Source organism: Acartia tonsa, chromosome 4, assembly GCF_053477335.1.
Source record: "Acartia tonsa isolate MP-2025a chromosome 4, ASM5347733v1, whole genome shotgun sequence".
NCBI classification, from domain to species: Eukaryota; Metazoa; Arthropoda; class Copepoda; order Calanoida; family Acartiidae; genus Acartia; species Acartia tonsa.
In genome coordinates this window covers 26,336,251-26,362,436 of record NC_137263.1, presented here as the reverse complement: position 1 = coordinate 26,362,436, position 26,186 = coordinate 26,336,251, and the positions used below count along the sequence as shown (strand labels likewise).

At 34.6% G+C, this 26,186-nt stretch overlaps 1 protein-coding gene across 6 annotated transcripts in view; it reads right to left on the bottom strand.

The window, feature by feature from the left end:
- Camta (Calmodulin-binding transcription activator) overlaps positions 1-26,186 on the bottom strand; it is a 116,557-nt gene that overhangs the window by 87,110 nt on the left and 3,261 nt on the right. For all 6 annotated transcript variants that reach the window (XR_013878617.1, XR_013878615.1, XR_013878616.1 and 3 more), the window contains exons 2-3: positions 7,481-7,705; positions 5,463-5,684 (exon numbers count right to left, since the gene is read on the bottom strand). Coding sequence is in view for 3 of the 6 variants with exons in the window: in XM_080157229.1 (XP_080013355.1) it covers positions 5,463-5,684; positions 7,481-7,502 (244 nt within the window). In the remaining 3 variants the exon portion in view is untranslated. The remainder of the gene's footprint in view (positions 1-5,462; positions 5,685-7,480; positions 7,706-26,186) is intronic.

Sequence of the window (26,186 nt, the reverse complement as noted above, 5' to 3'; positions counted from 1 at the left end):
CCCCCTACAATCATGATTAGAGAATTCCTTTTCCCAAATTAAGATGTATAAGTCAGAAACATGAATCTTCAATGTTGACATTATTTATGGTAAAAAACAAGTATAAACAAATATTAATTCTTTACAAAATAATATAAAATTTAAAAAGTGATACAAAAAGTATTCTAATATTTTGACTAAGAATATTGAAACATCTTGAAAAACTTTAGAAATATTCTTTGAAAAGATCAAAAGTTTGAAATTTATCCATTTATTCGACTCTCAAGAAGAAAGTAAATTCTAACATCAAACCAAAAAAACAAAATATTTTTTTCCTAATATATTAGGTAAATATTTAAATCAATGTTTTATAAATATTATAATTCAAACGATTTTTTAAATCTTCCACAAAGAAATTCTTAATAATAAAATTATTTTAAACAAATACTTATATTCGTTAAGTAATTTCTTAAAATTGCACATTAAATTTTGTTATATTTGTAAATATTTATTTACAGTATGTGAGGTGATCTCTAACCAACAAATTAGAAAAGAACCTCTTGGTCCAATCTAATTTCATTGTTTTCCAATTTTCTGCCAGTCTTGCCAATATCTGATCCTGAGAACACCCCTACACCCCCCCCCCCTCTCCCCGCCCCGTCAATCTCATTTGATTTCCCCCCTCCCTCCCATCCTTTGAAACAGTTATACAACACACAACATCTTCATTTAAACCACTAAATATTATCATTTTCTCTTTCTCTTAACAAGAACATTAATTTGTAAAATAGATTTTTTTCTTTAAGTTGTCGGTAAAAGTATACACATAAAATACTTCTTTTTTGTAAATTGAACACAGATAACCATATCAAGACTTCTTAATTTTAATGCTTAAGACAATAAATGGCTATTATATAAAATGTAAAAATCTAAATTTCGAATATAAAATGTGAAACCATATAGCATTAGCTCATGATAATTTCCCTTTAATTTAACAAACTTAAAATTTAAGTTTTATTTAACCTTACTTCCAGAACATTGAAAACTTATGAACTTTGAAAATAAATTTATATACATAAACACATTTTGATGTAATGGTAGGTATTCAATTCTAAAAAAAATGTTCTATTACATTATTGATAAGGTTTTGTTAATACATTAAGGTCTTAGGATATTTCGTCTAGAAGTTAGGAACGCAGCTGCTATTACACCTATATTTCAATATTTCTACGAAAGTCCAAAGCTTTTCCTAAATACAGAGCCCGGTAAGGTCAAACATTTTATAGATCTTGTGTCAAATACAAATAGATACCACAATTTACACTAATGAAAAGGATGAAAAAAGTCAAATTATCTGTCATGAACCTACACATAAAAAAGTTAAGAATTTTAGTCGATATTTGTTTTGCTTTTCCGAATACTAAGTTGTTTCAGTTATGCCCTGCCCTTCCGACATCTTTATATTTTTACAATATTTGGCAAGATTATAAGACCAGGTTTATTAAAAATTCAGCACTTTAGTTGCCGCTACATGGAGTAAACTTAATCTTACATAAACTTTAAAAAAAAATATGAAACTTAATAATAAGTGAATAGGTATCATCAACAAATATTAGTTTAATGTTTATCAAACAGTCAAGATTTTTAGAGGATTTTTGCAAATAGTTTCGAGGTTTGAAATAATACTGACCGATAAAAAGTCTTTAAAACAGAATCAAAAGTCAGAATTTCAGTTTCTTAATTGATTTTTTTCTTTTGTGATAAAATGTATAATTTATTGTTGTATAAATATTAACATGGATAAAATCGTATATATATAAAAATACTAATCTAAAGATTTGAGTATTAACCTTATCTGGAAAAGTGTAAGTTTTTCACCACGCAAGCTCTATTTTATCTTTATAGCCAGACTTTTATTCAAATTTTAATTTTTTACATTAACTTTGAAAAGAAAGTTTAACTAGGGCAGGTTTTCTCACAAAATTTAACAAAAGACTGGCTGAAAAAAAGGGGGAGAAACTATTGTAGATATATCGTAAGGACTAGGCGTATTATTCATTCTTGAAAGTTGTATGTAATTGAAGCTAATTATATATACTAGCGGCTACGCCCCAAGAGGCCTCTAGGGACACGTAAAATTTTCTTTTCAATCTATTTTAAAATAAGCTAATTACAAAAAAAATATTTTTTTCGCCGCTAGATGGTGTTATGTTTATAGCTAACTGCACAAATGTCCGCAGGGCGGCGTTTTTATTTTTATTTTTGTCGATTTCTCTGGGGAGGGTAGTGGTACCCTCCCCCAAAATAGTTATAAACCTTCCCGGAACCTATGAGAAGTTACACTGTTAAGGAGTTGATCCTTCGGTACAAACAAACAGACAGACATCGTTCTACTTTACCATTTGGATTGCGATATAACTACATATCCCTCCCCCCTCTCCCTTTGTTAAATATTAAAAATATAAATCTGTGTGGATACAGTAATGTTTAAAAATGTACTCAGAAATTTAAATTCTTAAAACATGAGAATGAGATAGGTTGACATATTTCTTATTATTTTTTTTTAGCTAAATTTTGTTTATTGAAACAAAATGTTGTTTATGGTATACTCATTGTTTTATTTGTCCCTTAAAGTATTGCTACCTTGATTTTATATTAGAACAGTTATCTATAATACAAAGTAGCTTGATGTCTGTCTGTCCGTCCGTCCGATCGGATTCTACTCTTCAGGGAATATACCTACTAGTCCTGTGATGGTTTTAGGCTATTAAAAAAAAAAATTCCCCTCAATTTTTTTAAAACATGTTTGAAATTAGTAGTTGCATCTCCAATTTTTTTAAATTACCTCTTAGGGCTTGGGGCAAAGCATCTAGAGGTTAGGGGCGAAGTCGCTAGTATTTTTATATAGAATAAGTGTAATAGAGAATCTTATGTCATATTTATCTAAGAAATGCTGAAGACACATGTTTTACATATACAAATTCAGTACTATTTTACGCAATAGTTCACAGACGGACGAAATGAGGATATATAATAGTTAAGAGAAGTTGCGCCATGAAATAATTTTGTTAAAATTGAAAAAAAACTTTAGTTCATCACTAAATTAAGAGAGAAATAGAAAATCTAATAAACAAAATGAAACCAACAGACTTCTACAGGGATATAGGGATAAGCCAAATAAACAACATTTTAATCTGTTAACTAATTCCCATGTGTGGTAGGTAGTCTACCATTTGGTGACTTATATTTAGTTATTGTTTTTTTTTCTGGGGGGGGGGGGGCGATAGATAAATTGAAAGTACTCTGCCCTCTTCCTCCATGCCATGGATTTAAACCAACAAAAACTAATCTAAACTGAAAAACCACCGGATCCATCGGGTTAATTAATTACCAACCCTTTAAGTAATGAGATAAAAAAAAAGTATAATTGGAGTAGATAAAATGAAAACTAAAAGTGGGTATTTTCAAAGTTTCTGATTGATAAGTTGGCAGCCCAAGTGTAAACAAAGGATGAAGAAGCATGAAATATCTTTGCACTTTTTAAGTTTGAAAACTTGGTGAATGCAAGTAGCAGGACTAGGCTAGGTGGTGCCTTTTAGTTTCAATCAATTTCAAAGAGAATGGATTAGTGAATTCCATGTTGGACAAGCAGTTCTTAGGAAATTATTACTTGATTGAAAATCTGCATCATTTCAGCCTGAAAGTTGTGTCAACACAGAACAATGGATAACAATAATAATAATGCAAGAAATCGATTGCAAAAAAATCGCACCACTTTAAAACTTTTTTCTTTTAAGGATTAATTAAATTAAAACAAGGACGTTACAGTCAAAGCATGACAGTGGAAGTTATAAATATTACAACAAACTTAAATACACTATTTGTATATACATATTAATCAAGGAGAGGCTATTTTACAATCATGTATCATTTTAAAAAGCAAAGCAAATCTTTGATTCCAAATGTCCTTCCGTCTGTCATTCCGTAAGCTACTCTAGAGGGGAGAGCGTTATTTTTTTGGCATATACTGAACAATTGCAATAACTCTATCAGTTGCTTTATTTGCCCGTGCATTTCAGCAGATTTTCTTGATTTTTTATATTTGTATGCTTCGCTCCTTACGGATATTGACACCCTTGCTAAATGTGCTTACTTTTATAATAAAGATAATTGTTATTTAAATCAAATCTGTTTAAAAATTATTTGCTAATACATGCTAAAGGGGACTATCCACGAACAAGAGCATGTGATTCTAAGTACCTTCCAGCATTGATCCTAAGTATTTTCTTTCAGAATACAATAGGTCACTATTAATCATTAATATATTGACAAGAAAATTTATGTTTCACCACTTCAAGTTGAAGAAAAGTAAAAAATGTCCAGCATTTTTACTCAAAACTCTATCAAACTTTTGTTGAGTTTGATGTGTCTTTAATTGTCCATGTTGTCAAATGCTAGAAATTAAAAAAGTCAAAAGTACATTAACTATTTTACATGTGTATGTTTAAATTAATGCTAATATGGATTAATTTACAACATATAACATGAGTATTCGCATATGTATCATCAAATATCCATTTTATTAAAAGAATCAGCTATATAAATCACATGAGTTAAAAAAAATAGATAGTATTCCCCCTTGATTCATATTATTTGTTAATCGCAAATTAATTTAAACTAATATATATTGAAAGTCATTTATACTGTACCCAAGTCGTAGTCCAAATATGTGACTGTACAAGTCAAGTTTTTGAGTAAAAGAATCACGTGCTCTTGTTCGTGGATAGTCCCCTTTTGAATGAATTGAAAGAGAAATAAAAAAAAACCTAATGATTAAATCCTTGTAAGATTTAGAAATATACAATACATGCACAATTGGACATGCAATGTAGAGCTCCCTAAAAGAAAGTAAAACAAGAATGAAGAAAAAATATAATAGCAAAGTTAACAATATTATACAATATCTTAATATGCATTTCAAGAACGGCAAACCAGAAGGATTGACACAGATAGTTGTAGAAAATATGTGCATTGGTTAAGGTGTTCATTTCAAACATTTTTTCGATTTAATTCCAATTTCAACCACAGAATAAGACGTAAAGTAAGATGAAGTGAGTTATAGAGTATTACAGATGGACTGGCAGGCCCTAGTTACAGAGCAGCTGCGTTACTAAAAAGGAGAAAAAGATTTAACTTGGTAGTGCTTTGGTTCCGGCCTAATGCCATATTCTGTGCAAATGTAATTGACTCAATATAAAACTAGAATTATGGAGCTGGTATTGCAAGCTAGCCACGGGGTGGAGGGGGGGGGGGGGGCAAATGAAAATACCCCGACCATTCACTACTTTCATTGCAAAGTTGCGAAGCCAAACTCTTAAATACAATTTGAGTAAATAGAATTTATAGGTATTACTTGAATCCTACGGATTATTAGTTTATAATAAAATAATTAAACGACACATTAATTTTTTTTTTAATCATACCTTCTAATTCCGAAGTTGGTCCCTCAGAAATGGGCGGTGAATAGGCGTTTGTGGCAGTTGGGGGCTGATACGGCATTGGGGCAGGGCTTATAACTTTAACACTTGTGACTAAGGCAGGCTTAGGTGTTTGAATAGTCTTTGAAGCACTACCTGCCCCGCCAGCACCCGACAGTAGGTCACCTAAACCACCGACGCCCTTAGGAGATACAGCTATCCATACACCTAGAAAAATTAAAACTACTGTTATTTTACATTACCTAATAAATTAGCTAGTGCATTTTTACAATGCAATGTTTAGCAGCCTTACTCTTATTTTCATAGACAAAGTTTTACGAATTTAGTTACATCTCAAAGTCAGATGTGAAACCATTTGCCAGCAAATATCCTAACTTGACGTTAACGGTTTTGTTCCACCTTTTACTCCTAAATATAAAAATGTACGCCTGATGCTTAAATGCTTAATATTTAACAATGTATAATAATTATAGTATTATATTATGTATTATTTCTGTTTACACGTGTCTTTTTGTTAGTTTACAATTTCAATTCATCTATTTTTTATGATATGACCGAAAGTGGTCTTGTTAATTGAAACGGCGCTGCTGCAATTACCTTATCAAAATATACCTAAAAACAAAAGACCCAATCTGACATGGATATAAATTTGTGCATATGATTATTGAATATGCAAAAATTTATATCCAATAAGCTTGTGTGTTGCAATTGTTACTTAGTGTTTGGACCTGAGTAGTCATGGAGACGGACAAGACACTTTTGCATAGCCACTAGAGCTATCAAGCTCCACGCCCAAGTGCATTATGCCTTGACCCGCTGTCTCAAGGAAACTATCCAATAAGCTTAACCTAACCTAAACTAACTGTTCATTTGTCGGATTAGGTCTTATGTCATTTAAGTCCTTTGTAAATAGGCCTTTTGTAATTAGGCCTCTTGTAGTAACATCACCATTGAAACTATAATATTGCTTATTACAAAAGAGGCGATAATTTAAGTTTATCTTTAGTATTATAATTTTTTTAATGTGTATGACTTAAGACATTGGAGGAGACTTAAATCTTTGGCATATAAACATTATTTTTCAAACCAGTGCAGTGATGAAAGGCTGGTTTACTAGTAGCAGCATAATAACTCAATATATCACTTATATTGCTCCTGGTAATTCCTTTTTTTTTAATCATCGAGATATATGTTGAATATTGATCAACAATGGCAACAATGTTCTCGATCTCTGTGGATATTTAGCTTTGCTTTGATGAACGTTGCCATCCTATTTGTGAGTTACAATTTGAAAAAAAATATAAATTCAAAAGCGTTTAGAGCATATTCAAATTGATCTGTAGCGAAATAATGACCCCCAGAATAATTTGTGACATTTAATTTTTCAAACACAAAAATTACATAGGGAAAAGGTTAAACACAGAATCCGAATAAACTTTTTGACTAATGCATTGAAAATTGACATATCGATCGACAAAAAGACTAACAGGGATAACTACTATTGCATTAATACTTTTATACAATGTAAAATTCTAAGCTAGTGATAACGAGTACCTATCAAAAATTATTTTCAAAACTTAATTCACGTTTAAACCCTTTCAGTTGAAATAATTTTGTAGAATTTTCTAGAGCTATAGTTTTAATATCTTAGTTTGGATATATACAACAATGAATCATTATTTTTAACAATTTTGCATTTGCAAAGGTTTACACCAAGCAATGAAGTCTTACAATTGAGGTAAAGTATACATAATTTTACCTTGCAATAAAAAATCAATACAAACTATTGAAACAACATTTAAAGTAAACACTTACGATATTATTTAAGAATAATTATTATGAATAATAAAACTACAAGTAAATTCAAAGGTTTTCATATAACTTTGATATTTTTACTGTTCGGTATAACCTTGAATTGTTGTAATTTATTACAGAAAAATTAATAAGAAAATTTTGTTTTAGGCTAAAAAAATGTAAACAAAAGAAATAAATACAAATCTTACCGTGTGTGGCTTGTCCATTCATTGTCCTCACCACTTGCCTTGACCCTGAAGGTCAAAGGGCAAAGAAAAATCACTTAAAATCACAATTAACTTTTTTCTATCCTGTGTTTTGATACTTGGTGGGCCTTAAACTCGGTTAAGGCTTTATAAATTTGATTGTGGTGTGGAGAGTGTGTCTGCTGTTTGGAGTCCAAATACCAGATTTTTTCACTATTTTTGCAGTCACTAAAATTAAGAAAATTAATAAATATAATCAATAAAATAAGGTATTATTACAAAAAAAAATATCCTTTAAAACTTAAAATCCTATTAAACATAAAAAAAAGTTTTAAACATATTTTATTAGCTTTAACTCAAAAAAAAGACGTAAAAAATATTTGACTAAGTACGCATGCGTCACTGGCTTTCTTTTGTAACATTTAGCAGAAGAAAAGGAAAAGTGACGGTATTATGTGGTGGGGGGAAGGAGGGGAATCACTATCGATTAAAAATAAACACTCATGCATTCAATATAGGTACAATGTACATATAAAACCACAGAGTAATTAATCATAGATTAAAGTTTGATAAATATATTACATTTGTTTCTGGGACCAAAGACAGGATAAAGATCAAACTTTCAATTATTCAGGTTTCAAATGTCATTCAAGTTTTAGCCGGCTCATAAACAAGTTGATGTCAAAACAAGGACAAATGCGATAAAAGTGAGATAAAAAATACATCAACTAAAACAGAGAATAGAATAAAAATATGTAGAATAAGAGGATGAATGCAAAAACATAAAAATATAAGTATATACTTAAAATAGTTAAATACTAAAGATAGATATAAAGATATAGAAAAAAACTAGATAGAAAAATCGATAGAAATTACTAGACATATCCCTAGAGAGGGATATTCCTTATATAAAGTAACAGAAATTTCGTCTGTCTGTTTGTAGAAGGTTCAAAGTAGGTTTATAACTAAATTTGGGGAGGCTACCACCACTCTCACAAGAGTAATCACCCTCGAAAAATTTCTTAAGTTTTATAACTAAATTAATAGAGGAGATTTGACTGCACTCCCAAGCCAATAGTGATACATACATTGATATAGATGAACCACTGATATTAATTGCAAGATCATAACAAAATCTGAACTGGTTTTTAAGGAATACTGAAAAGACAATATAACCTAGCATAAACCACTAATATGAATATTACTTTTTCTATTTCAAGGAACTCTTCCCTAATTGATTTGGAAATCCTGACTTCTCTAAGCGGTATTAGATATTCATGGATCAAAGAAAAGAACAAGATTCGTAAAAAATCCACAAAAAACTACATTGTGCAAGGAAAGTGCATATTTTGATACAGTTGTTATACACCTTCCCTCCCCATACTCCCCCCACCCACATCTGACCCAAGTTTTACTTTATTTCACGGTCAGAATAAATTCTTGCAAAAATTGCTTTCTAGATGATATTTCCGCCCCTTTACATAAATAAATTAACAAGGCAAAGATTTTCTGTTAGAGAGTCTGTATACCAGTCTGTTCAGGACGGGTATTATATGTTTATCTACTTGAAGCTAGGGATACTAAAGGGGGGGGGGGGGGGGGGGGGGTAATGCAACCATCTCGTAATCAATGATTAAATAGCACTTAAAATTCGAATTTCGATCTGAAATTTTGCATGAGTAATCCTTGGTAGGTCTATTTTCCCTAAATTGAACAAAAAGTTGGTAAAGTAACGGCTGGCGGCTCAGCCGATTTTTGCCTATTTTCAGGGCAAATTCATCATTAATTACGTAGGAATCAACTTTTTAAAACATATTTTTGGTTTAATTCATGTTAAATGATAGCAATAACCATTTTTAAATTTCTAGTACCAACAACTACCGGCTAGAACCGTTTGATAAGGTTTTTAAGCGACAAAAAGTAATATGTGGAGATAGGTTTCGTGACTATTTTGCTCTTAAGATAGCAAAAAAATGGCAAAACGGCTGAGCCGTTAGCCGCTACTTTTCCAACTTTTTGTTCGATTTGGGGAAAATAGACCTACCAAGGATTATTCATGCAAAATTTCAAATCGAAATTCAAATTCTAAGTGCCATTTAATCATTGATTACGAGATGGTTGCATTAACCCCCCCCCCCCCCCCTTATATAAAATTTTATCACTTTATAAGGATCGAATGAAGGAACTAAAAAAATTGTTATCAAAATTCTGAGCCGTCTGCTTTTTTTGTCACTTGTGATTTGTTTATATTATATTATATTATCATAAGATGCTACATAGGTAATTATAATATCGAACTAATGAACCATTTTTTTTGTGGGTGTTAATAATGGGGGGGGGGGGGCGAAAGTGACACTTTTTGAAACCAAAACTAAGAGTCAACAAAGGAACTCAACTAAAAAAAGGGTTACAGGTCTGAGATTTTGCATGGCAGTTGCTTTATAGGGGTACAATATGGAACTGAAGAAACGGCGGCGCAACCGCCGAAAACCGCCGTTTCCCATCGTAATTTTTGTTGCCTTTTCTCGGCGGTTTTCGGCGGTTGCGCCGCCGTTTCTTCACATTTCCATATTGTACCCCTATAAAGCAACTGCCATGCAAAATGTCAGACCTGTAACTCTTTTTTTAGTTGAGTTCCTTTGACTTTTATTTTTGGTTTCAAAAAGTGTCACTTTCGCCCCCCCCCCCCCCCCTTTAAATATATGTTCATGTATTTAAACAATATCAAATATTCTATAAGCTAAATTAAATCAAACGAGTGTGTATAATAATATTTCAACTTTATTTGTGTAGTATGATCCAGATAAATAAGTGTAATGTAAACAAGGATGACAACATCCATAAGTAGCGAAGCATAGACAATTAAATAGGAATTTAGATATTAGTTGACAAAAGAATGTATATTAGGAAAAAATCACGAAACCTTTTCCACATTTGTTTTTAATTTCTTTATATTTATTTATATTTCCGTACTATGACTAACAGACTGATGGTCAAAGTAAATTACATACTGGATACAAACGGGAAATTTAATTTTGATATTTTTAACTACAAAAATTTTAAAAAACGGACCATAAACACCAAAGACATGAGGAAAAATGTGAAAAATATAAAAATAGCCAAAAACCTGCAAAAAGGCAGTCTGACCTCCATTGACGTGTTCTTGAAATGACAGGAAATTTAATTTTGATATCTATAACTAAAAAACTTTGGAAATTGGGCCATAAACACCAAAGGTATGGAGAAAAATGTGAAAAATACAAAAATAGCCTAAAACATGCTTAAAGGCAGTCTGACCGTCATAGTTGTTTTCTTGAAACGATAGGAAATTTAATTTTGATTCTATAACTGAAAAATTTTGGAAATCGGACCATAAACACCAAAGATATGGAGAAAAATGTGAAAAATACAAAAATAGCCTAAAACCTGCTAAAAAAGCGGTCTTATCGCCAATGATGTTTTATAGTTAATTGTGCTCCTTGATTATGGAAATGTTGTCAAAAAATTTCAGCCTTTTATCTTTTATAGGAGCCGAGAAAATCACGTTTCCCCCAAACTAAGACATACGGACATACGGACATACGGACATACAGACAGACGGACATTTCAAATTATAGAGTAGCTTCGCTACTAAAAAAAGGTTTTTGTCTGAATACTTTTTTGCCCTCTCCTCATTATTTTTACAAAACTAACTTGTTGGCTCCATTGGGAAATCAGAATTAGAAATGCTTTAATGATCAAATTGTTTTGGGTAATGTTCATTAGACTTTGAGGCGTAATCAGAGGTGGATTCTTAAAAAAAGTTTGCCCTAATGATCGCTAATGATTGTTTTCGTGAAAAATCCACCAAAATCACATTAAAGATCTACAAAAATTAAACAAAATCATACAAGGGTTATGAACATAAGATTTTATTTAATTTTTGTAGATTTTATGGGCAATTTTTTTTTAAGAATCTACTTCAGCAATGGTTAAATATCAATCATAAGATGTACTAAAATTCAAAAATATTGTCAAAAGGTAAGATTTAAACACTAAACGACTTTTTTTTTAAATGTTAATTTAAAGCCTTATTATAATTTAGATAAATAAAAAAAGCATTACTTTTTCTAAAAAAAGATTATGATAAGATGCCAAAATTTTTCAGGAAAGAAGTTATTTTATGTTCGTCAAAGATAAAGTAAGGAACGTTGAATATTTTTAAAAATAAGGACTTCCTTTTACTTCCCGTAAAGTAAAGGAAAAACTAGTTTTTCTACAGATGAAATATTTTTATATAAAAATAATACCAGCTATGCTGAGCCGCAGATACAGATTTGTGTGGTGAGTGTTTGTCTTTTCATTATTCTAACCTATCTACCAATCAGACAACCACTTGTTTATTTTACTATTCTCATCTTTGAACCATCGGTTCCTAATAACTCTCCCCAGCTTAGCAATATCATAAGTTGAATTTGTGTGTAAATTAAGAGGGGTCATGTGAAGGAAACGAAGTTGCGGGTTTCGTCATATTTGCACAGTAGCTTTTCTCCTATTTCTAGCCCCTGAGGGCAAATTGCCTAACCCTGAGGGACAATCCCCTAACCTAACCTAAAATAACCTTTAAAAATCTACTGTTAAATTACGACAAAACCCGCAACTTCGTTACCTTCACATGACCCATGAGGAGCGTGATAATTGTACCTAACCTAAACATGGTTATAATAATATATTTTCTCGTATTCATTCGAATCCGGTGGATAGGAACCGGTTCTCATCCATACGAAAAAACTATGTCTAGCATCGTATTATATCCAGCTTTCTACGAATATAGAAATGTACAATCATAAGATTAAAACTAGTTTTTTTAGCCGGTGACTTCGTCACCTCGGGGCTAAAAAAACTAGTTTTAATCTCATAATTGTACATTCTATATCCGCGGAAAGCCGTTTATAATACGATGCGAGAAATAACTATTAAAACTGGATCCGCCAGTAGGAGCCGCGCCGAGGCCACCTGTCTTTTACAGGAGCCGGAGCGGAGCCTCTGCTGGATTATTCTTAATAGTAACTGGAAATTATATCAATTTTGTTTCCCCTTTAATACTCTTCTCACTGTGGGCTAGAATTGAATCAAGACAAAAGTAAGTGCCGAGCCCTGGGACCTATGTAGGGTGAAAATAGACATAAATCCTTGATGATTCCAGGTGGAGACAAAATATTTCAGCGGGGTCTTTTGGTTTTTTTTCAATTTTAAGTTCTGAAAAAATTTTTTTTAAAAATATGAAAATCTTTAATAAAAAACAAACAAAAAATAATTTTTAATATTTTTTTGTATTTAAAGATACAAACAATTTATATAAATACTATAAGCTTTAAAAAAATCACAATTTTTTAATTTAGACTTTCAATATAAAGATTTGTAGAAAAAACCTAACAACAAATTCTAACATATTTCTGATCAACATAGCAATAAAACGTCTTTTGCAAAATCTTTATCATCAAAAATAAATAGCACTTACTAAAGACTTTTTTTCATTTAAACTTATACTTTTCACATTAATTAACTTTAAAGATTGATTTTTTTAAAAAGAAAGGTTGCGTGATTTTTTTATTCATAATTAATTGCCTAATTTTGAGATTCAGATAAAAAACCTTACTGCTTTATATCATGGGATACTCTACTAGCAGTGGCTACGCCTCTAGAGGCATATAGGGGCCCTTAGGTTGGGAGGGAAGACGAACCCCCCTTACAATTACAGTTTTTTTTTAATGAAAAAGTTTAAAACATTTATTTTGGAGAGTTAATTCTCTTGGGATAGTGATGGTACCCTTCCCCAAAATAGTAATATACCTTACCAGGACATATAAGAAGCTACCATGTAAAGGAGAACCATATTGGTTCAGTGGTTAGTGAGATTCCTTGGTGGACAAAGACTCACATAGAACCTGTTACTTTATTATAAAGATACATATATACACAGAAACTCTACAATCAGAGTATGTCTGTTTGTTCATCCATCTATATTTATTTGTTACTAGCGGCTACGCCCCTAGAGGCCTTTAGGGGCACTTAAGAGGGGAGGAAGGGGTTGAATTCTACAACTAGATTTTTATTTTAGAAAAAGTTATTTTTTGTGTGTTGTGGTCCTTTTTTAAGGGGCGATTTCTCTTCTCTTTCTCAAAAAAAGTTATAAACCTTTCAAGGACCAATGTGAAGCTACATAGTAAAGTAAAAAAAGAACCATATCAGTTCTTAAGCATCAGAAAGATGGACAAACAGACATCAATCTATTTTGTATCATAAATAGTGCTTTAAAGCAGGGAGAGAAATATCATCTGGAAAAAAAAAATTTTCCTATCGTTTAAAAGTTATATCCCTGTATAAAAAAAATAGGATGTCCGTGTGTTTTTTCTGTGTGTGTCTAAAGTTCTTGCTAACCGCTGGACCAATTTGGTTCTTCTTTATTAACCTATCTTTTAGTCTGATAATAGGATCAACATATTAAGGATTGGTTTAGTGTCTATTAATCCTTATATAAAAGTAACAGTTTCTGTGTCTGTCTGTTTGTGTGTGTGTGAGGGTGTCTGTCGGGTCCGAAGATTCTTTGTAACCGCTTAACTGATATAGTTCTTCTTGGTTCCAGCTTTTCATGGTCCTGAGAATTTTTTAGTTTAGAAAAAAATGAGTTCCTACCCAACTTTAAAAAAAAAACCTTTTCTTTTACATACTATAACTGAAGATAGGGGAGGGGTCAACTTCCCCCCACTTATCAAGGCCCAAGGGCCCCTAGATGCCTCTATGGGCAAAACCGCTAGTGATAAAATAATTTTTATCTTGAATTATTGTCTTAACCTCTTTTCGAGGAAGCTTTGTGTTTATCAAGTGCAAAATTAATTCCTTATCATTAATTCTAAAACCAAGCGCTAATGTCGTCTTTTTATGGCTTTCCCTTCATAATGTGGCGCGGCATGGATTGTTTGTTTATTTTGATGCGCACGTTCTTTACTTTTGAATGAGATATGAGAGTGTGAAGATTTCGGAGAACAAAATTGGGCCTATCATTGGTCTCTTTGTGTGTGAACGACCCTAGTATATCAGGGATTTGAAACCATAAGAGCTTCAGGTAGAATTTGTTAATTTTATAAAGAAGTATGGTGTATAGGACGATTATATGTAGTTTTAAAAAGGCTTTAGCCAGCTAAGCATGAAACTTAATTATGATTAATATATGTTTTAGTAATTTTTATGTGCCTTATTGTTGCATTTAACAATGATTTATTAAACCAAATAATTTTCCTTTAAAGCCAAAGTTTCCAAAGATTTTTTACCGTAGAGAAAAATGATTTTAAAAAGCAAATAAGATTACGTGGTTATAAATAACTGGAATTATGAACTAATTGATATTGTAATTTCAGGTCTTTGAAATAATTTCATCAATAAATCTATATTCAAACCTGCTGTTGAAACTTGATGGTTCCTGGTATTGGGGGTTTGTATGTTCGCCAACTGATCTCGTGAACTTCCCGCTAATTCGGAAGTCAAGCTCAACCAAAGTGTCATGGTTGAGACAATTTCAAAGTATCTGATGAATAGGCGTTAGCATTCATCAAGAGATCAATAGCATCCAGTGAATTATTGATGCAATAAACTGTGACAATTTTTCTGTGAAATAAGTACCTAGTGAATCAATATGCCACTAACCAAAAAGCAGAAAATTGAGCGAGCTATCGCTATTGGCAGTGAAAGGCTAGAAGTGTTTGACGAACAGTTAAAAGTGTTTTATGACAATTTAAAAGCCTGCCAAAGTTTTAGTTCATGTGAAAATGTGACTGTAAAATCAATTCGTGACATTTTTAGTGAGGTCAAGGACCAATTTGACCTAATAAAAAGTCTAAAACCTGCCGTGGAGACTAGTGAGCTGCGCGAGTTCAAGCGTGATTTGGATGAAGCTAGTGAGCAGAAAACTGTTGCAGATAAAGTTTATGCGTCGTTGGAGCAGTGTACAAAAATTCTGTACTGGCTTGACAATGATTCAGACGACGCGAGGTCAAGCACTGTCGCCAGGAACCTCGACGTCATTGAGAAGGTGAAGATGGACATGGGAGTGCTTAAAATTTCCGTGGAGTTGCGCCAAGAAGTACGTGATATGTACCGAAGGCTTAGAGAGATGGAACGTCGTTCATCTAATCTGGATGAGAGTGGGACACCTGCCATGCTCTCCAGAAGTATGTCTGCCGTGGATATTCGGAGTTCCAACCCGCAGTATGGGCGCTGGGACAACAGTTTGTTGCCGTCGTTCGACTGTACTGACACGGATTACCCAAACTTTAAACAGGTCTTTAAAGATCTATGTTCTGGTTATGGATTTGCTGACCAGAGGTTAAGTCTGATGTTGTGTATGGAGAAGGTGATAACCAACCCGGAACTACGCAAGCAAGTGTCAGCGATTAGAGATCATAATGAACAATGGGCGTTTCTTGATCAGATGTTTTTATCAAACACTCGCCGGTTCATGAGGATTTTAACTAAGTTGAACAAGATGAAACCTGTGGATAAACCTGTGGACGTGGTTAGCGCAATTGCTACCTTCAAGAGCATGATGCAGGAGGTAGAAGCCATCGTTGGTTCTGCAGCTAAGGATTACAACCACCTAACTCTTATTCATATTTTTAAAGACAAGTGCCCTGAAAATTTGAGAGACAAAATTATGATGGAGCTAGGTAGCATGAACCAACCAAACATCCCGAAGATTGTAGAACTGCTGGAGAGGACCAGGGGTGCCATGTTGGCCGGTGATATGTCCTATGACAGTGGCGCCGGCAAGAGAAATCGTGACAGAGCTGCCGCCGCGCAAGTATCTGGCCGCAGCGACAATAAGAATGGAAAGGCTGGGAAGGACAAGGCTTCCAAGTGGAACAGTGCATGTCCTGTGGAGAGCTGCAAGGAGAAACACCCGATTTTCCGTTGCCTCACGTTTAAGAAGATGGACGTGGTTGACCGAAAGAAAGTTGTCCAGCAGAAGAAGTTATGTGAACTCTGCTTGTGTGACGGCCATACTGCTGATAAGTGTAATAAATCTGATAAGCTTGGTGTTTGTGGTACCAATAATTGCGACAGATACCATTCCAGGTTACTCCATGAGGCTAGTGCTGGTGTGAATACAGTCTACAAGTCAAGTTCTGCACCCAGCCCCTGTACCTTCTTACTTCAGTTAGTTCCTGTTGTAGCACCTGGCGGCGGCACCTGCCACGCCACGGTAATGTTTGACTCCGGGGCAAATTTGCCACTTGTGTCTGAGAAGTTATCCAACAAGTTGAAGCTGAAATCTACCGGCAGATATACAACTATTTCTGTAGCTGATGGCAGTGAGTCTTCCTGCCGCAATGTTGTGTTTTATCTGAAGGATAGGGACGGCAATTTGAGGGAGTTTGAGGCAGCTGTCATGCCTACCCTCGGCGGGGCCAACGAGATGCGCTCGGTCCACCCCGAAACTGCCGCCGAGATATTTAAAATGCCGCCAGAAAGGTTTACATATATTAGTGGAGGCTTAGATATCATCATTGGAAATACACATCCTGACGTGTTTCCTTCAACCTACCAGAAAGTGGGCCAGTCTATGTTGTGGCGAACCATTTTTGGTAGTGGTTTTATCTGTACGAGTGCTGATGGTGGAGCTGGAGATCAAAAGTCGGCTTATAAGGCTGTCAGTGTCAGTGGAGGCACTTTGCCAGACTTTCTGACGTCTGAATCGTTTGGCGTACAGCCGCAGGCACTTTGTCCAGGATGTACTGCTTGTCAAGAGTGCAAGGCTATGGCCGACGGCACTACCTGGGACCAGCGTGAGAGGCAGAGGATAATTGAGGCAGGTTTAACACTAGACTTGCAGTCCAACAAGTGGACAGGTCAATATGCTTATATTGAAGATCCTCACACTTTACCCTACAATGAGAGTTTAGCCCGCAAAATTGCTGAAAAGGATCGTGCCAGGATGGTCAAGGAAGGTACCTATGGAATGTATGTGGAGGTATTCAACGACGCCATAAGAAGAGGCGTTTTTCAAAAAGCCACGCCTGAAGAATTGCAGTATGAAGGACCTAAGTCTTGTTCATCAATAGTGGTTGCTTTCAAGGAGGATTCAAGTTCCACACCCATGCGATTGTGTGCAAATAGTTCTCTGACGTTCAAGGGTACCAGTTTTAATAACATAATGCTGGGAGGCCCGCCGCCAATGCAGAAGATTTTTTATCATTTGATGCTTTTCCGCGGTTACAAGGTTGGTATAACCGCGGATATCTCCAAGTTTTATAACTCCATCCTGGCCACAGAGTTCGACAGCCAGATGAAGAGAGTTTTATTTTCCCCGACGCCAGATGGTCCACTTGAAATTTACCTGACCAAAGTTGTGAATTTCGGCGAGTTGGCTGCGGGAAACTTGGCAGTTACAGCCCTGAAGTTGACGTCCCGCCTGTTCGGCGGAAAGAGTGAAGCAGAGGTCAAGGAGATGTATGGAGAGGGGCAGATAAACGGTAGTGAAATTGTTGCTAAACCTGAATTATGGAAGGAGCCACAAATACCTACCTACCCTGATGAGGAATTCAAGTTACCTCAGATTCCAGTTGCAGTCAAGCTTGAGAAGCACAGCTTCATAGATGACGTTATTTCGGGAGCAGGATCGAAGCCAGAAGCCAAGGAGATGATGAAAGAGGCCGACAGAATTATCGGCAAAGGTAGTTTTTCTTTCAAACAAGTCATTTATTCTGGAGATGATTGCCAGCCTACCAAGGTTCTCGGGCTGATATGGAAGCCAGCCACCGATGTGTTGTCCATCGCCACAAGAGTCAACCAAGATGGTAAAGTCAAGGGAAGGAAGGTGAAAGAGGATGCTGATTTGTACAACCTCCAGGACGCCTTGGACGAGAATCTGACAAAGAAGATGGTTCACAGGTTCGCCGCCCAAACCTTTGACCCGATCGGGCTTTGCAGCCCTATTCTGTTGAGAATTAAACTTGTCCTGCGGAAAACATGTTTGCTGAATTTGGGCTGGCAAGATTTCATTCCAAAAAGTCTACGGGATGAACTTGTGCAGTCGCTGGAGGACAGAGCTGAGGTCGCTAAATTGGAGTTTGACCGTTGTGTGGTCCCGGATGAACCAACTGGCCTTCCATCCTTGATGATGTTTTCGGATGGGTCATCAGAGGCTTATGCATCTAATGCATATTTGAGGTGGCCAACTAGACAAGGATTTGAAACGTTTCTGCTAGCCACCAAGTCAAGAGTTGCGCCGGTCAAGTGTGAATCAATTCCACGCCTTGAATTGATGGGGTGCCAGATGTCCACAAGGTTGGCAAAGTCCATCAGAGATGCCCTGCCCTTTGATGTTATCAGAGTGATGTACTTTACTGACTCATCGTGTGTTTTATCACAAATAGTTTCCAACAGTGCTATGTTGAACACATTTAATTCTCATCGCATTGGAGAAATTCAATCTGCAACCAACAAGGATGACTGGAAGTGGGTCCCGGGGACACACAACGTTGCAGATTTGGGCACCAGAAGCACCTGCAAGGTATCAGATTTGGGACCAGGTTCCAGGTACAGATTGGGCCCAGAATGGTTGCGCCAGGATGAAAGTGCGTGGCCGGTGAAAACTGCCGAAGAAGTCAAGCAGGTTTTACCCCCAGAGGAGTTGAATACCAAAATGGTTAAGTTATGTTCAATGAAAGTTGCCGGAGAAGCCGCTGAAGATGTCTTTAGGTTTAAGCACAGGAGATCATTTGGACAGGCCAAACGTATTATGGCAGCTGTCCTGCAAGTTGCGAACACCTGGTTGAAGAAGCTAAAGAGCAGACAAGAAGGTAAGACTACAGCCGCTGGTAGTCATGTAGCAGCCGCAGATTCTGTGTACAAGCCGTCTTTGTACAATTTTATGGCGGCGGCGGAACTTTTCATTGTGTCACGAAGCCAAGAGGATGAGTGGATAAATGACGCTAAAGGCAATTATGCGTCATTAAATCCATTAGTGCATGAAGTATCATTGACCTGGCCTGTCGTTGGTCCCGGAGGAAATTATGTGACCAGGGAGATGAGGATTCTTAAGATGGTTGGTCGTGGACAGCCAGTCATTGACGCCATTACTGGTGGCCGTAAAATGATATTTGAAGACATGCCAGGTTTAATAATTTTGGAGCCTGGTAATTGGTTAGCTGCTGTTTTTATGAGAGAAGCACATGCTGAGCTTCACTCTGGTGTCCGTGGAACTTTAGCTGAGAGCCGCCGTTGGTGCTGGATTGTGAAGGCAAGGAGGTTGTCCATCATGGAGGTGAAGAAGTGTTGGCCCTGCAGTGTTGAGAGGGCTAAGGAATGTCGTGCTACCATGAAGGACGTGTTACCTGACAAGTTGGTCCCGAGCAGGCCTTTTGAAGCTGTGCAAGTCGACCTGATGGGTCCGCTGGTTACGAGGAGAGCTGCCGCCAAAACGAGGAGTCAGACAGCAACGAAGAAGGTGTGGGTGTTCGTGGTGGTCTGCAGATTCTCAGGGGCGTTATGGTTAGATGCCTTGGAAAAGTATGATACCAGCAGTATCCTGTTGTCCCTGCGCAAGTTGGAAGCTGTTCATTGTCTGCCGAAGATCATAGTAAGCGACATGGGCACACAATTATCCGGTGCTCGCAAAGTTTTAGAGCAGAAGTTGGGCAGCCAGGTAGAGTTTTCTTGGTCTCAGATCCCGGCCCGAGCCCACCATTACATTGGGCAAGCTGAGAAAATGGTGGGATTAACCAAGAGATTGCTGTCCAAGAAGTTGGTGAATAGTTCTGTTAATTTCAACGAGCTCCTGGTGCTGTTGGCAGAGGTCAGCAAGTTGATGAATAGCAGACCATTGACGATTGAAGCTGCGAACAACGTGGAGAATTGGCGGCTGATTACCCCTGGCCAGCTGCTGGGAAATGTTGACCGCCAGCCGTTGTGCAATGTGGCGATGAAACCGGAGGACCAAATTTCCTCCAGGTTGAAGTTGTTGGAAGATTTGTCTGCCCAGTTTTGGACTGCCTACCGCCAGGAGATCCTACCGAAGATATTACGGATGTCCAAGTGGAAGGATGAGATGGCGGAGCCACTAGCTGACGGAGATATAGTTCTGGTTACGAGTACCAATCCGCTGATGAGATGTTTGAGGATGGGCCGAGTGACGAGAATTGAGGATGGAAGAAAGACTGCAAGAGTCTTGTTCAGACTGACAGATAAATCTCCCCTAGAAGAACATGCTGTATCAGTCAGGCAGTTGTTGAAAATTATGATTAATAATTGATTCTTATTTTATGGAAATTGAGATTTTTTTTAGTAAAAAGCCACATTTTTCATATGCCTATTTTTATGCCTAAAATAAGAATCAAATGAAATGCGATTAAATTTTATTCTATTTCATATGCTCAAATTTAATTTTATTGAGTTTAAATTCTTTTCAAAAGTACAATTCATTATAAAACTTACCTGAAAAGTTTAACAAAAAAGAATAAATGTGTCGAGGTTGCGTGATTCGATATTTATTCTAAGAAAAAAAATCAAGTATTTTTAAGCAGATTTTTTTAAAAAAAATTATATATGAATTTCAATCAAGTAAAACATTTTTATTCAGATCAAGGAATGATTGAAAATTCATATTTAAAGTCTCATATTTTTTTTACAAAGAAAAATTGGTATTTTTTTTATAATTCCGATGAAAATTCTAACGAAGATATTATTATTTTGCTATTCTTTAAGTATTAAAAAGTTTTATTGTTGATTAAGATATTACAGTTCTTATTCATTAGGTTTGAAAAACTTTCTGCCCAAGGATTTTGAAAAATTTTTTCTTACTACTCTTTTTGATGCTTAACAAATTTAGTTTTAAGTACCTATAAATCTTAATTTTCTTGTCTAAGATTTATTTCGTTTTATTTTTACCATTATTTGTTTACATTTACATTTCAACCTGATTTCGTAGGTACTTATTGATTTATTAATAATGATTTATTACCTATTGATTATGAAATGATTATTTAGTATAGTTGTTATATTTACAACATCATGATTAATAGGATTATCTATTTTAGGATTGTGTATGTGATCTTGTGATTGTCATGTGCATGGAATGTTGTATGGTACAAACCAATCCCCATCCTTCTATCCTAAAATGTGAGGTATTATGAGTCCTAGTGAGGAGTATAATATTGTGTATGCATTTCACGGGGTTTCATTTAGTTAGGAGCAAAATTGTCACGTTTTCGGGATGTGGCCATTCTCATGTGATTATGGTGAGTTGAGTTTAGTGAGAAATGTTGCTAGTGCTCAGCGCAAAAAAACCTTGAATCTCGTTAAGGAAGTTAATTTGACTTTCAAACGGGGGGTGTGTCTTAACCTCTTTTCGAGGAAGCTTTGTGTTTATCAAGTGCAAAATTAATTCCTTATCATTAATTCTAAAACCAAGCGCTAATGTCTTCTTTTTATGGCTTTCCCTTCATAATGTGGCGCGGCATGGATTGTTTGTTTATTTTGATGCGCACGTTCTTTACTTTTGAATGAGATATGAGAGTGTGAAGATTTCGGAGAACAAAATTGGGCCTATCATTGGTCTCTTTGTGTGTGAACGACCCTAGTATATCAGGGATTTGAAACCATAAGAGCTTCAGGTAGAATTTGTTAATTTTATAAAGAAGTATGGTGTATAGGACGATTATATGTAGTTTTAAAAAGGCTTTAGCCAGCTAAGCATGAAACTTAATTATGATTAATATATGTTTTAGTAATTTTTATGTGCCTTATTGTTGCATTTAACAATGATTTATTAAACCAAATAATTTTCCTTTAAAGCCAAAGTTTCCAAAGATTTTTTACCGTAGAGAAAAATGATTTTAAAAAGCAAATAAGATTACGTGGTTATAAATAACTGGAATTATGAACTAATTGATATTGTAATTTCAGGTCTTTGAAATAATTTCATCAATAAATCTATATTCAAACCTGCTGTTGAAACTTGATGGTTCCTGGTATTGGGGGTTTGTATGTTCGCCAACTGATCTCGTGAACTTCCCGCTAATTCGGAAGTCAAGCTCAACCAAAGTGTCATGGTTGAGACAATTATGATTAAATTATTCTTTTTCCATTTAATAAAATATAATTGTAATTATCAACCTCAAAGAATATCCAGAATTAGGTAATTGGATTTAACAAGGGAAAAAGACAACATCCATAATTAGTGAAGCTCTCAAGTTTAAAAGAATACAAATAAAGAAAATAGCAAGTGTAACATACAGATACAAAAATATATTAATCAGAGCGAGATGGGACAATGGGCTGTTTATTAGACTAGTTCCCATAGTTTAATATAGCAATTTGTTATTCGTTGGCTTAACTACTTAGGGGACCTGTTGCGATTTTTGTTTGGTTGGATTATTAAATTAAGTGCCCAACGTTTCAACCATTAACTGAAACATACAGAAGGGTTATCCATGTATCATATTTGGGAATGTAAATCAATTTAGCGGTCATTGTCTTATCCCTTTAGATCCCTGAATAGTAATTAACAATGATCAATGGTTCTTTTTTTTCTATGTAGCTTCTCATTGGTTCTTGGAAGGTTTATAACTTTTTTTGGGAGGGTACCTCCACCATCCTAGGAGAAATCACCCCCTAAAAAAGGACCCCATTTCACACACAAAAAAAAACTTTTTCTTTTTAAGTCTAAAATAAAAATCTAGTTGTAGAATTCAACCACTTCTTACCTTCTCAAGTGCCCCTAAAGGCCTCTAGGGGCGTAGCCGCTAGTACCAAATAAATATAGACGGATGAACAAACAGACATACTCTGATTGTAGAGTTTCTGTGTATATATCTATCTTTATAATAAAGTAACAGGTTCTATGTGAGTCTTTGTGCACCAAGGAATCTCACTAACCACTGAACCAATATGGTTGTGTCTTTACATGGTAGCTTCTTATATGTCCTGGTAAGGTTTATTACTATTTTGGGGAAGGTACCATCACTATCCCAAGAGAATTAACTCTCCAAAATAAATGTTTTAAACTTTTTCATTAAAAAAAAACTGTAATTGTAAGGGGGGTTCGTCTTCCCCCCCAACCTAAGGGCCCCTATATGCCTCTAGAGGCGTAGCCGCTGCTAGTAGAGTATCCCATGATATAAAGCAGTAAGGTTTTTTATCTGAATCTCAAAATTAGGCAATTAATTATGAATAAAAAAATCACGCAACCTTTCTTTTTAAAAAAATCAATCTTTAAAGTTAATTAATTTGAAAAGTATAAGTTTAAATGAAAAAAAGTCTTTAGTAAGTGCTATTTATTTTTGATGATAAAGATTTTGCAAAAGACGTTTTATTGCTATGTTGATCAGAAATATGTTAGAATTTGTTGTTAGGTTTTTTCTACAAATCTTTATATTGAAAGTCTAAATTTAAAAATTGTGATTTTTTTAAAGCTTATAGTATTTAAATAAGTTGTTTGTATCTTTAAATACAAAAAAATATTTAAAATTATTTTTTGTTTGTTTTTTATTAGAGATTTTCATATTTTTTAAAATTTTTTTTCAGAACTTAAAATTGAAAAAAAACCAAAAGACCCCGCTGAAATATTTTGTCTCCACCTGGAATCATCAAGGATTTATGTCTATTTTCACCCTACATAGGTCCCAGGGCTCGGCACTTACTTTTGTCTTGATTCAATTGTAGCCCACAGTGTTCTGTAATTAGATGTAATCAACTCCCGACAGCACACAAAAATTCTTGTTAACTAAAAGCTTGATTGCAATACACACACAGATCAACATTTATTTTCATCTAACTATAAAATCTAACTAATGTAGTTGGTTGTCTTTATGTGTCAACTTGTTCGCGTGTCCTGAATGATCTCTATAAAGTTAGACTGTGATTTTTGTATAGCAGGTATTAAGTCTTCGTTGACTAAAATATGAAGACCCCCCCCCCCCCCCCCAAGATAAATGACGTTTATAATGTTGCCTTGTTTACAATTTTAATTTAAGTGCCCAAGAAAATTTATTTTTCTACACTTACATATTATTTTGCCTTTCAAAAGTTATTACTTTATATTTTCTATACCTACACACATAAAACATAAATATATTGTGTAACTTATTTATTATTCCATTCAATTTTTTGTCATGAGAACAAACATGTGCTAAATTCTTTTATAAAAGAATAAAGATTCACACAATATATTCATGGAACAAGGATGACAACATCAAAAAAGAGCGAAGAATAAAAACGAAAAATGATAAAAAAAATATCAAATTTCAAATCATTTGGGTAATTTTCCTAATAGTATTTAGACAGCCGAGCAGAAAAAAAGTTGATGATTATTATTTAAAATAATCTTAAAAAGATATTTTAAACGTCTATTCTAAGCATGTCCAATAAATCCCATTTCTAAAACAGTTTGAAGGACTTACGAACAACGTGAATTAAATTAAAGTAAACAATAATAAACTAGAACATAATTTCAGACACTTTTCATCCCTAGTATAGTTTTTAACGCACAAACGGGTATATTATAGAGTATCTTTACGCTGAAAATATATAAACCTCACTCAAAAAAAATCATTTGTTAGGTGTTATGGTACAAGTTCGAGACCTGACAATTAAGTTAACAAGAGGATAGATGATGTTAGGGAAGGGAGGGAGCAGGGGAGGGAAGCAACAACTGTTCTAAGCTCTTATTCACCCCGTGGGAATTCAATATCATCAAGCGAAACATCCATATATCATTATATTCACTAATCGTCTATGCTTACAAATATTTCATGTACAAGAGGATACATTTATAATCATAACTTCTGATCTCTAGGTCGTTATATCTGCCCGCTGTATAGTGGGTATTGTTTACTTTAGGGAATCGGATGATCTTCCTTAGTTATTATAAATTATCTTATGTTTATTATTGATAAACCAAGACAAATGTTTGTGTTAGTTACAGAATCATGACTAATTGTGTATCATACTAAAGAAAATGATAGGCATATATTTTAGAATCTGGGAAACTATAAACATACAAATATGTATTTTTCTTTTCATTTTGATAATAATTTTTTAAAAATTTGAAGTAAATTTCATGCTAGTCCAGGAAAAGTATCAGACTATTTGTATGAAAGATAGGTTGCCTTAAGGAAAAGTGAGGGAGGGACTTACCACAAGACAATTATGAAAATTAATAAAATATCCTTGTGCTCTATTTATTAAGCTTAAATAGCTTCTATATGAATTTTACAAAGTTCATTCATGTTACAATCTTTTTCAAATCATGTAATTATAGTATAAACTAAATATTACTCTAATGAGCAACCTGACTACCATTAAGATTTCCATCACTTCTAAACCTCCTCACCAATACTCAAGAGCCCAGTTACTGTTGAATATTATTGAATCATTATATTATCTTATCTCATTAGTATTACAGTTCAAGTGGGATCTTATCCCCCCCCACCCCATATAGTTCTTGCATTACCATCATTTAGGAATAAACCAAAACAATGATACAAAGTAGAACGGTGTCTGTATGTACGTACAGATGAGGCTTAAGATCTCGCTGAACACTAGACTGATTGGACTACATCATGGTTTTAAGTTATTTTCCTGTGAGGGGAGAAAGTTTGGGGCTACCTTACACAAAACTCCCCTTGTTTCTATTCTATAGTAAGTTTTGTGTGTTTAATTGTCGAAGCCACTT